Source organism: Perca flavescens, chromosome 4, assembly GCF_004354835.1.
Source record: "Perca flavescens isolate YP-PL-M2 chromosome 4, PFLA_1.0, whole genome shotgun sequence".
NCBI classification, from domain to species: domain Eukaryota; kingdom Metazoa; phylum Chordata; class Actinopteri; order Perciformes; family Percidae; genus Perca; species Perca flavescens.
In genome coordinates this window covers 38,740,156-38,752,892 of record NC_041334.1, presented here as the reverse complement: position 1 = coordinate 38,752,892, position 12,737 = coordinate 38,740,156, and the positions used below count along the sequence as shown (strand labels likewise).

The window sequence follows — 12,737 nt, the reverse complement described above, 5'->3', positions numbered from 1 at the left end:
AAGTGAAAGTCATTTTTGGTCCACATCGCATCAATAAACACGGAAAGATCACCACAAACCAAACTAGTAAAAGGACCCAGCACTGTTACTCAGCTTGTGACACAAAGAGGTCTTTGTACTGTTGTTTTTCTATCCAGACGCGTGGATTACATGTCTGTTTTAGACCACAGTGTCAACTACAGTGTACTTTTGTTCTTTTATACTGTTGTACGTTTGAGGTACCCCCCTTTCTGCAGTATACAGCTCTACCCTGCCGAGGCTCTGGGGAAGTCTGCCTTCACAAAGGCTCCCTGACGAATTCTCAAAGAGAACAACATCAACAAGCAACCACAAACACAGAGGCACTTTAGCAAGCCTATGTGGTGTGGATTTGTCTCTTTCCTCCTCTATTTAACCCTTTAATCTGCTTTATCTGATCACCAGTTCCCTAAATGTATACTGTCAACTGATTGTCAGACAAATGACAATGTTATCATTTAGTGTCACTGTCTGAATATCCACATTGAGCTGGAAGAAAGCTCCTACCACGCTGCAGCAAATGATGGCTGCTAAGATATCTGTATGTGTTCGAAATAGATGGTAATTGCACCTTTTACTGACAGATGAAATTGCACACTACTGGGCCAAAAGCATTTTCCAGCTCTAGAAATACGAAGCTAAGGGCTCAGTTGCTGCTTCAGCTGCTCGTTGAATATGATTGTGCGCTATTAACGGCATTTAAAAAGGTTGTCATCTCTGCTGTGACTATTGCTTTTCTCTTTTCTTCAACCAGAAGCGTGTTTCCCATCCATCAAAGAGTCGTATATGAGCTGAATTTGATTGATTTCTAAAAGGGGTTCTCCTTTTTCGTAATTAGAAATCCACCTTTTCTCTGTACTGATCCGGGGATTGCTTGAATCCCCTGTCAACCTTTTGAGCTGCTGCCTCCACTCGCTGTTTAATTTATGGCTGCCACCCACACTTCTCTGGCTCGGAGAATGCCTTGAATTTTTTTCCCTGAGCTCCCAGCCATTTGTGCATATCTCACACAATATATCACAATGTATACAGGTATATTTTACCTCTACTGTAGAAATGAAAGTGCATAAATGTTTGGTGCCTTAATCTGATTTCACAATTATTTAACGATTCAGTAACGCTTTACTTGAAGGTATCGACATAATCGTGACATAACATTGTCATAATCGTGACATGACACTGCCATGAACGTGTCCTAAACATTATAAACAAGTCATAAATGTCTGTCATTAAGTGTCATTCAGTTTTTGTCATGACAAGTTGACATTGTTTGGGTTGTCTTTGTCATGACAACTTGACATAATGTCATCCTGTTTAATGTCAAGTTGTCTTAATAAGGACACTCCAAAGAAATGTAATGTCAACCTGCCATGACCAAGACAAACTTCTGGTAATGTCACATTGATTAATGTCAAGTTGTCATAATCAATACGACCCAAACAGTGTCAACTTGTCATGACAAAATCCAAATGGCACATAATGACAGACGTTTATGACTTGTTTATAAGGTTTATGACACGTTCATGACAGTGTCATGTCACGATTATGTCGATACCATCAAGTAAAGTGGTACCAACGCTTCCACTTAAACTACCTATTTATGACAAAACCTAATATGGCCTGATTAAAGGTGCCTTGTGGGGCCTGGTTTTTGTTGTAAACAAGCAAAGGTTATTACATTTATTTATCTATTACAATTTGGGCTTTTCCGCCTTTAATTGACAGGACAGCTAGGTGAGAAAGGGGAGAGAGAGAGAGAGAGGGAAGACATGCAGGAAATCATCACAGGTCGGATTCCAACCCTGGACCTCTGCGTCGAGACATAAACCTCTATGTTTATGTGCGCCAGCTCTACCCGCTGAGCCAACCCGGCCACAACTGTGATGATTTATTGACTGCAGAGGTGGCCTTGCTTTTCCAGCGTTGGATGCTTGATGATTTCGCCACTAGCAATTATCTATTTCTCTTCAGTGACCACTGACAAGCAAAGAAAGCAGGCTACCCCCCCACAATCACAATGGCTGCACTTCACAAGCCGGCTACCGAATTTCAAATCCGACTCGTTTGGAAACTTTCTCTCGTTTTTAAACATTTTATGTGAGATATAAGCTGCAGTTGCTGAATCTGTCTTCATTTTAGATCAAAAATAGTCAGTTTAAAAGATTTTTTCGTCATATTTCGAGAGGCAGCGAGTCTACACATCTCCGAGCCTTTCCCAGTAATGAGCAGAACCACAGACACACGCATATATGTAAAAATCCGTGTCAGTATAAAAAATCATGGAGACCCCATTACACCAATCTCTGAAGCACACAAACCGAGAGAAAAAGAGAACAAAAGGATGAGTGCAAGAAAGTGACCACTGCCTCATTACAGATGACACAAAAAACTGTCTTTGTTCAAGCGGCACAACACCCACTGCAGCTTGTGTCACGAAGCATTTCAACTTAATTTTCTTTGATATATGGTATACTACGTTTTGTACATAATAAAATTTTTTTTCAAAATCTTGGTTATATGTAAAAAAAACAAATTCTTTAAAAGTCCTATGACATGCTGCTTTTTGGATGCTTTTATATAGACCTTAGTGGTCCCCTAATACTGTATCTGAAGTCTCTTTTATATAGACCTTAGTGGTCCCCTAATACTGTATCTGAAGTCTCTTTTATATAGACCTTAGTGGTCCCCTAATACTGTATCTGAAGTCTCTTTTATATAGACCTTAGTGGTCCCCTAATACTGTATCTGAAGTCTCTTTCCCGAAATTCAGCCTTGGTACAGAATTACAGCCACTAGAGCCAGTCCCGCAATGAGCTTTCCTTAGGATGTGCTCGTTTGAAAGCAATGATGTCTCTCTCTCTCATGGGGGGGCCAAATTATCTGGCTGTGCAAAGCAGAGAAAGGGGAGGTAACCTTTCCCCTTATGACCTCATAAGGAGAAGATTCCTGATTGGTCCATCTGAGCTTTCATTTTCTCAAAGGCAGAGCAGGATACCCAGGGCTCGGTTTACACCTATCACCATTTCTAGCCACTGGGGGACCATAGGCAGGCTGGGGGAACTTAAAGACTGTTTATGCATAAACTTTATTCATCAATGGATTGGAATATTGATTGTATTTATTTTGGTGTATGTCAATCTCTCCCTCTTTGTCTCTTTTTTCTATCCCAGAGTGTATTCCTCAGCAACATGAACAAGATGAAGAACTTTAAGAGGCGTTTCTCTCTTTCTGTTCCTCGCACTGAGACCATTGAGGAGAACGAGTTCACTGAGCAGATAAACCAGTTCAACATACGGCACACTCAGGGTAAGAACCCCATTTTCCTCACATAACTCTTCATAACTCAAAGATATACTCTTCTATATATACAACTTACAGAACATTTATATAGCAACAACTATTGGCTATGTAAAGATTTAGTGGAGTAATGGCATCCTGAGCAGAGAATGAAGTCACACTCCATCTTTGTGTCTTGAAATCTGAGCCTCTCTGTTCTTTGTTTTGGTAACCGGGCCATATGAGTCGCTCCCTTTAAAACTGTTCCCGCTCCCCGTTTCTAAATAGTCCAATCTACTATGATATGCAAATCTGTAAAACACTTTATTATTGTACTATCAAATGCTTGGACTGAAATTACATCATGAACACAGCATCTTTATTGTACAGGTAATTTCATTTCCGGGATTGTTCAGGTGCTGTCGGAAATTCGGCCGGATGTCCATCCCGTTCACACTCCGAACTCGTAAAATATGGACATTTGGACAGTGGCTGTCAGCGTCTGAAGTGATGAAAGAAGCTCCCTTCAGCGTGTTTGTTAGGGCTGCCACATCTTAGTCGATTAGTCGACTAATCGGTCGTTTTGCTTAGTCGACTAAGATTTCTTTAGTCCATTAGTCATTTTTTGTGCTAATTCATGCTTAATTACTCATTTCCAAGAAACTCCTGAGCACATTTATGGTAAACACAAGATTTAAAGTGGTGCTTTTGCAGGATTAATTGTGGAGAAACTCAGTTTTACAGATGGTTAATTAACTACATTTATATTGTGCTTTTCTAGTCTTAACCACCTCTCAAAGCGCAAAGCTCTGTCAATTAAATCAACTAATCGATTAGTCGACAAAATCCTATAAGTGGTAGTCGACTATGAATGTTAGTCGACAAAAAAAGCAGCTACACGGGGTATGAAGATGACATAACACTAAGAGCGACTACGGTAGCGAGTAGTATGAAAGGCCGAAATTCCGCATAGGGAGGTTGGTTGGGGGGGAGTGGATGGGTCAAACAACACAGGACTTTCACCCAGGAGACCAGGGATCGTGTCCCATGTGTCATGTTTCCTAAAGTCGCTTTCTTCTTTTCCTAAACCCAATGTCCCGTTCTTCCCGTGTGTCACAGAAACGTAAGCCCACCCACGACCCTTTCCTTGACATAACTGAGTCAAAAAGTGACGCCAATACTCCCGGCCAAGCGCGTTTAGAAAAAGCGCGTTATATGACGCTAAAGGAGACTTTTGGCGTCAATAACAACGAAAAAGGCACCTGACGAATTTTACGAGATGGGAGTGAGAATCTGTTGGGATGTCTGGTACCAACCGCTTTCTCTGTGTCCGGTGGATTGGTGAGGACTATGGTTAACTGCTCCTCAGATCTCTGCAGGGTGAATCCAGACAGCTAGTTAGACTATCTGTCCAATCTGAGTTTTCTGTTGCACGACTAAAACTACTTTTGAACGTACACACGTTCCACCAAAACAAGTTCCTTCTTGAGGCTATTTTGCAGAGGCAACATTGGTCTTAGCACCGCCCACGACGGTTGTGATTGGTTTAAAGAAATGCCAATAAACCAGAGCATGTTTTTCTCCCATCCCGGATTGCTGTGTGGACTAGCCAGACCCTCCTCCGCAGCGCTGTGGAAGCAGGTCTGGCAATGCCAGTGTACAGGCAAACCAAGCATAGCACATAACATGACCTCCACATCATCAACCACAGCACAGCAAGAACTTAAAAACTCATAGCCAGCCACAGGTTACCGTTATCGTGACTCTTAACTCTATACTAGAAGAACTGGCTATTACACTTTGCATAGAGCGCAATTTGAGGGTGACGCTGTGTAACGCTTACCTTGCATGGCAGCTGTATTCTCACGAAATCACGAGATAATCGCAAAATAACATATCACACTAAAATCCATCTTGCCAGGCTTTTGCATTTGTGTCCGAACAGCAGGGAACCGAACCAATCAGCATCCAGGGGAGCTACCGTTGATTTCAAGGCACCTGCAGTGAACGTGTGTGTGACCGCCGCCCGTTGTTCAAAACAACAATGGCGAACGTGGTGGACAGATGGTTCAACCAATCACCTGCGAGGTATTTTTTTTTGAAAAGTGCCCGCCCTTTCCCAAACAGATTCCATTGACGGCTTCTCAGATGATTGCGTTAACAAAACTATCTGGCTCGTCAGCTTAATGTAACGGTAATACTATAAAACCGCTTGTCTCACAAGAACGCGGTTGAAAATTTGTTTATTAGAAATTTAATTACTTCCGCTCTCTAGCCGAGCACACACACCCCCACCTGTCCCAGACAGGTTACGTCTACATACCAAGTTTACACCCCCTGACGTCATCATCCTGTCATCATCATAAAGAACACGTAAACATGATAAGTAAGCATGATCTGCATCATTTGATACATAGGTGTCGGCATGACTACAAACAACATAAATAACATGAAAATGATAAGATAAATCATTAAACACAAATCAGTGTAATGGCTTCAACACCAGTGAAAAACAAATGTATCCGCCCAATGAATAGTAGTGGTGGGGGGAAAAAATCGATACAACATAGTATCACGATATTTTTCGTGGCAATACTTTATCGATACACAGACGCCAAGTATCGATCTATTATTATATACAATACAGGCCAAAAGTTTGGACACACCTTCTCATTCAATGTGTTTCTTTATTTCCATGACTATTTACATTGTAGATTCTCACTGAAGGCATCAAAACTATGAATGAACACATATGGAATTATGTACTTAACAAAAAAGTGTGAAATAACTGAAAACATGTCTTATATTTTAGATTCTTCAAAGTAGCCACCCTTTGCTTTTTTTGATAACTCTGCAAACCCTTGGTGTTCTCTCAATGAGCTTCATGAGGTAGTCACGTGAAATGGTTTTACCTTCACAGGTGTGCTTTGTCAGGGTTCATTAGTGGAATTATTTCCCTTATTAATAAAAAAGCAAAGGGTGGCTACTTTGAATAATCTAAAATATAAGACATGTTTTCAGTTATTTCACACTTTTTTGTTAAGTACATAATTCCATATGTGTTCATTCATAGTTTTGATGCCTTCAGTGAGAATCTACAATGTAAATAGTCATGAAAATAAAAAGGAAACGCATTGAATGAGAGACCTTTGGCCTGTACTGTATGTGTAGGTCAGTTTGTCTGCTTGACACAATCCCATTTTGCAACAATAAAATTGAAGTGAGATGAACAAGCAGAGAAATGCATCTTTTTAGATAAAACATTTTCCTTTGGGTACATCATTTAAAAAAAAGGTAATACATTGCAATATATCGCAGAACATTTCAATATGTTTAAAATCGCAATGATATCGTATCGTGACAAAGGTATTGTGATGATATTGTATTGTGAGGCCTCTGGTGATTCCCACCCCTAGTGAAAGGCATACTCTTTCCATAATCCTGACAAAATAACAGATCAACTGAGCCAAAAACATGGCCTCCTCGGCGGGCGTAATAACCCATTGTTTAATTAAGCATGTTCAAAGTCCTGAAGCTTGAGCTCCTCTACTTCCTAGTGTCTTTTGGTCCATGTATGAATGAACAGCTTATGTCTATTAATAGAGCACAAACTGCAATCTCATTCTGGCTTTTAATACCAAACACAAAGGCCTTCCTCCCTTCTATTCATGTCTGTAGCAGAACCTCACACATTAACCAGGGCTTTTCCAGCTATGGCTGGTACCACGACTGGACCTTAGCCACAGAGGATCAGCACGCTTCAAAGAGAAATGGTGGGATAAGAAGGGGTAGATAATGCAAAGGAACTAAATGCATTCAGAATTACGCATTCGAGTGTCTCTGCGTTATGTATGTATGCATGCAGAGTTTGATTGTGAAGATAGTACAAAGAGATGCAGTAACAATGAATTGCATGAAAAGATTATGCACCTTTTTTAGATCTCAGAGCTTTCATCAGGATGCGTTGTTGTTCATGCTTCATGCTTTGCTTTAAGGTGGGAAATTTTGCTGCGTTCCAGACACAGTTTTTAGCCCGGAAGTTACGACTTCAAGTCACGACTCGCGAGTTGGTATCGTTCCAGGCAAAGTCACCACAAACCCTTCTAGCTAGCAGCTACCTAACGTTGACGTTAGCTATCTAGGTTACTTTACGTTGCCTATTTATGTCTATTTATTTCTACTTATCACTGTTATTAAACGGCGTCTGTACAGCCTCAACGGGGGTCGGCGTTGTTGTTTATGCGTGTGTGACGTCAAAAACTGTAACTGGGAGTACAGCGATCTGGTACGAGTTCACGGGTAGTAAGTTACAGGTTTGACTGGCGTTCCAGGACACTTTCACTGGTAGAAGGTTGTGAAAACACGAGTTGCCTGGAACGCAGCATTAAGCTTACATGTGAAGCTTCATATTTGTATTTAATGCATTAAAGTCAATAGAAGGAGAGAAGTAAATCAAGTGGAAAGAAAGAAAGGAAAAGATGTCTAAAGGCCTTTTTACAGTCGCCGTAGCCGAGCTCGCGCTTGCCAATGTGACGTCAAAATGACGTAGATCTCGCTGCCGCGGCAGGATTTTGAGTGCGCGACCAGAGCCCGTGCACCACTCGGTTTTCTTCAGCGGCGCGCAACAAAGAGAAAACCGGAAGCACAGATGAGCTCGAGGACAACGTGATGCCAGGACTCTCAGAGTGACTGCAAGTCTCTCTGGTAAACTTACCGGGTTAAGTTAAGGCTGTCAAAATTGCTCAAAAATGACGTTTGAATATTCCCTCTAAAAAAACACAGAATATTTGAACTATTCGAACATCTGGTTGCGCGTACATCCAAGGTGGCGCGCGACATCGTCACGTCAAAATGATGCAATATCCGGCCGAGCCGAGGTCGCACACGGCTCTTTTTTACAGAGGAAACACGAGCCTGAACGAGTTCGCCAACAACCGGATGCCAGGACTCCCAGAGTGACTGCAGGTCTCTCGTGTAAACTCACCGGGTTAACATGAGATCTTTTATGGTGAACGAAAGGCTGGATCCGACGAAGTAGGTCATCCAATCAAATCGAAGCATTGAGGTCAACGCTGCTGCCAGTTCTGCCGTTGTTTACCTTTTTCTTCTTCTTCTAGTCCGTAGAAACAGCAGTGTCGGTAGCCTTTGCTCATTAGCGCCACCTCTGTTCATGAGAAGACTGCAGCTAGTGTCTCCACCACCAGCGCAGGTATAAATAGTCACGGAGATCTCATGATGTCACATGTGTACGCGCCAGCTGGGCTGCATCCGGTATGTAACGGCTTTCAGGCGCGCTAGCAGAGCAGACAGCCAGACAGCCTCTTCTACCGCCAGCGTTTTTTTTTTAAATTCGAATATTAATTTTCACCTTCGAAATTCGTTTTTTTTAAAACTATTCGAATATATATTCGAATTTAGAATATTCGTTGACAGCCTTAGTTAAGATGAGCTCTTTTATGGTGAATGAAAGGCTCGATCCCACCAAGTAGATCATCCAATCAGATCGAAGCATTGTCGTCAATGCTGCTGCCAGCTCTGCCGTTGTTTACCTTTTTCTTCTTCTTCTAGTCCGTAGAAATGGCAAAGTCGGTAGCCTTTCCTCATTAGCTCCACCTCTGTTCAGGAGAAGACTGCAGCTTACGGCGCTCCCATGATGTCACACTGGGCCACAGAGAGGGGAAGGTGCATTTGCTATTCAAACGACTTGGGAGCTGGAGGGGAAATTGACAACTGCGTCGGTCTAAAACTAGCAAAGACACTTGCTTCGGGCTTTGTGCTGCGCCCGGTGTAAGATAGGGGCCTTAGCCTCATATGGTTTCAGAGGACTTGTTGAACTAAAGCCCCTGCCTCTGTGTGAAGAGTGACGCAGCTGGATATGTAGTTTAACCCCTCAAAGTACATCTGTCTGCGTCACTGTCTCCTCCTGAATGTCAGGAAAGAGGTAACCAGACAGAGACAGAGAGAGAGAGAGAGAGGAAGAGGACAAGGAAATGGAGCTAAAGAGCTGAGTGAAGTAGAAAGGAGGCCGAGCGTTTGACCCCAAACCCAGCAGATGTTTACTCTCCTCTCTAAGCTCATTTATTTTTTCTATCTTCCTCTCCTCACATGTGAGGGATTATATCGTGCTCCTACAGCGCGATGCACAGCATATACTGCCGTTTAGACAGCTGACATTTTCCGGCGAATATTAAGGGTGTGGTAGGCTATATGTTATACCACAAACTAGCATGGCTGAAGACTACGTCTACGTCTTGTTTAGTATGCACAGCATTTATCATCCAGGTTTGTTATGTTATATTATTTGACATTTTGAAAAATCTGATAAATTGCTTGATTGCAGAGTTGATCATCATTTTAACTGTTCTGTTTGTGTACAGATTAAACAAACCAGACATGTTATTTAGCGAGTGCAGGTAGGTGGATCTGTATCTAGCTGTTTCCCCGCCTGTTTTGAGTAAACTAACTAATCCCTTCAAGCTCTAGTGTGGCATCAATAGTCTTATCTCGCTCTAGGCAAGAAATGCAAAGTTATCTTATAAATGTTACATAAAATTTAATAAGCGGAATATGCCTACTAGCATCTTTTTTGTTCATGCACTACAAAATAAAACAGGCAGGAATTAGATTCCCCTTTCAACACCATGGATAGTGCCACTCGGCCATTCATGTCAAAAACACTGATTTAGGAACTTCAATATCCAATGGAAAGTAATCTCAACATGTAACAGCACAGCATGGTGTCAACATCAAACAACGAAACGCTCAAGCCGGAGAGCGGAGTTCACTTTGGGCGAAAACTAAATATTTTCAGCCAAGGAGTGTTTTAATCACGATATTTTTCCTAAACTTAACTAGTCGTTTTGGTGCCTAAACTTAAGCCGAATGATGCTCTCTTTTTCTGGCTAAACTCAACTACTGTACCACGGGAAAGATATTGATCCCGAGAGAAAGACTCCCGAATCCCTTCCAGCTCCTGTTTGTTCCCTATGTTGTCTAAAGATATACACATTTAAGTGTGTGTCTGTGTGTGTGTGTGTGTGTGTGTGTGTGTCTGTGTCTATGTCTTTGTGTGTGTGTCTGTGTGTGTCTGTGTCTGTGTGTGTGTCTATGTCTGTGTGTCTGTGTCTGTGTGTGTGTGTGTGTGTGTGTGTGTGTGTGTGTGTCTATGTCTGTGTGTGTGTGTGTGTGTGTGTGTGTGTGTCTGTGTCTGTGTCTGTGTCTGTGTCTGTGTGTGTGTGTGTGTGTGTGTGTGTGTGTGTGTGTCTGTATCTGTCTGTGTATGTGTGTCTTTGTGTGTCTTTATGTCTCTGTCTGTGTGTGTGTCTGTGTGTGTGTGTCTCTGTGTGTGTGTGTGTGTGTGTGTGTGTGTGTGTGTGTGTGTCTCTGTGTCTGTCTTTGTGTGTGTCTGTGTCTGTGTCTGTGTCTGTGTCTGTGTCTATGTCTGTGTGTGTGTCTGTGTGTGTGTGTGTCTGTGTCTGTGTGTGTGTGTTTCTGTGTGTGTGTGTGTGTGTGTGTGTGTGTGTGTGCACAGCTGCAGTGATGGCTCTGGATTGATGGCAAAGCCCAGAGGGAGCGAGAGCAGCTCCTCTGCTCTGCAGCGCTGATGTTTTGTGTGTGTGTGTGTGTGTGTGTGTGTGTGTGTGTGTGTGTGTGTGTGTGTGTGTGTGTGTGTGTGTGTGTGTGTGTGTGTGTGAATGCAGCGCTGCAGAGCAGAGCCGTTGGTCTCTCACTGCTGGGGGGTTAGGTATTATACGTATTGGGAGTTGTTAGTGGTTCTCTTTTCTAAAACGAAATGCCTCGCAATCTTTGGGCGAACACAACACCACATTGCAGCGTCATTTTTTTATTTTAATCTCTGGCTCCCGCTCGCTCCCGTTGATTTCTCCGCTCTATTCTGTCCCGAATACGTTACAAACAGTGAAATTGATTCCCATCCCAAAAAATTGTCACCCTCTATTTGGCATTGAAAGGTTTTCAATACTCATTGCTCTGCTCCCATGCATGTTTTATTTTGCGCTAATAGCAACACAGCTGATGCACGCACACACACACACACACACACACACACACACACACACACACACACACACACACACACACACACACACACACACACACACACACACACACACACATATCATTTCTCGCATTTAAAAACAAGAGCAGTCAATCAGTCTCTGATCACTGAGCACGATGAACTAATTAGCATCCCTTAAGGCTGCACATACACACAACTACACACATAAGATACAGCAACACACAAATACACATACCATTTCATTAGCACTGGTCTAGTCAGAAGGGAATCTTTTTTTAGATTCTCATGAACCATTCGTACATACAGTACAGGCCAAAAGTTTGGACACACCTTCTCATTCAATGGGTTTCTTTATTTTCATGACTATTTACATTGTAGATTCTCACTGAAGGCATCAAAACTATGAATGAACACATATGGAATTATGTACTTAACAAAAAAGTGTGAAATAACTGAAAACATGTCTTATATTTTAGATTCTTCAAAGTAGCCACTCTTTGCTTTTTTTGATAACTCTGCAAACCCTTGGTGTTCTCTCAATGAGCTTCATGAGGTAGTCACCTGAAATGGTTTTACCTTCACAGGTGTGCCTCGTCAGGGTTAATTAGTGGAATTATTTCCCTTATTAATAAAAAAGCAAAGGGTGGCTTCTTTGAAGAATCTAAAATATAAGACATGTTTTCAGTTATTTCACACTTTTTTTGTGAAGTACATAATTCCATATGTGTTCATTCATAGTTTTGATGCCTTCATTGAGAATCTACAATGTAAATAGTCATGAAAATAAAGAAACGCATTGAATGAGAAGGTGGGTCCAAAATTTTGGCTTGTACTCTACAGCTATGAAAGGTAAAGCACTGTAATTTGTATGTATTCCACATATTTATTACTGTATGCATCACATTGACAGCTGCTGTAAAAGTCCGTAAAACACGGCTTTCCAATGTCGGAGTGGAGTTTGTGTCTTCGTGTTGTGTGGCAATAAGGGGAAAACAATCAAGAAATGGGTGTTTCGTGTCCCGGGAAACTTAACTGCAACTCTGTAACCGGCTCACAGTTTTCTTCTCTAGCTACATTTTGATTTTAAAGACAGCTAATTAAAATCCACTTCACACATGTGTGTGTTTACCTTTAAGACCTGATCACGCATCTGCATCATTTTGAGCGGTGTCGTCTTTTTCAAGGCACATGGCCAATTATATGTACTGTGATTGGCTGAAATATTCTTGGGGTGAGTGACAGAGATGCATAGGGATTTTGTTATAATTTCTTAGATGCTTTTTTCCAAAGTTCGATCCAAATAATACAAGAAACAAAATTAATATGTAATTGTTATGTAAAGAAGAAGTAACCCTCTGTTTTGGGTTTTTTTCTATAACTTTGTATCAGTGATGTTCACTTGTCA

General features: G+C 41.7%; 1 protein-coding gene across 1 annotated transcript in view; it reads left to right on the top strand.

Moving 5' to 3' along the window:
* LOC114553756 (cyclin-dependent kinase 18-like) overlaps positions 1 to 12,737 on the top strand; it is a 63,057-nt gene that overhangs the window by 25,964 nt on the left and 24,356 nt on the right. Inside the window, exon 2 of the mRNA XM_028575095.1 lies at positions 3,189 to 3,324. Within this exon, the coding sequence (XP_028430896.1) occupies positions 3,207 to 3,324 (118 nt within the window). The 5' untranslated portion in view covers positions 3,189 to 3,206. The remainder of the gene's footprint in view (positions 1 to 3,188; positions 3,325 to 12,737) is intronic.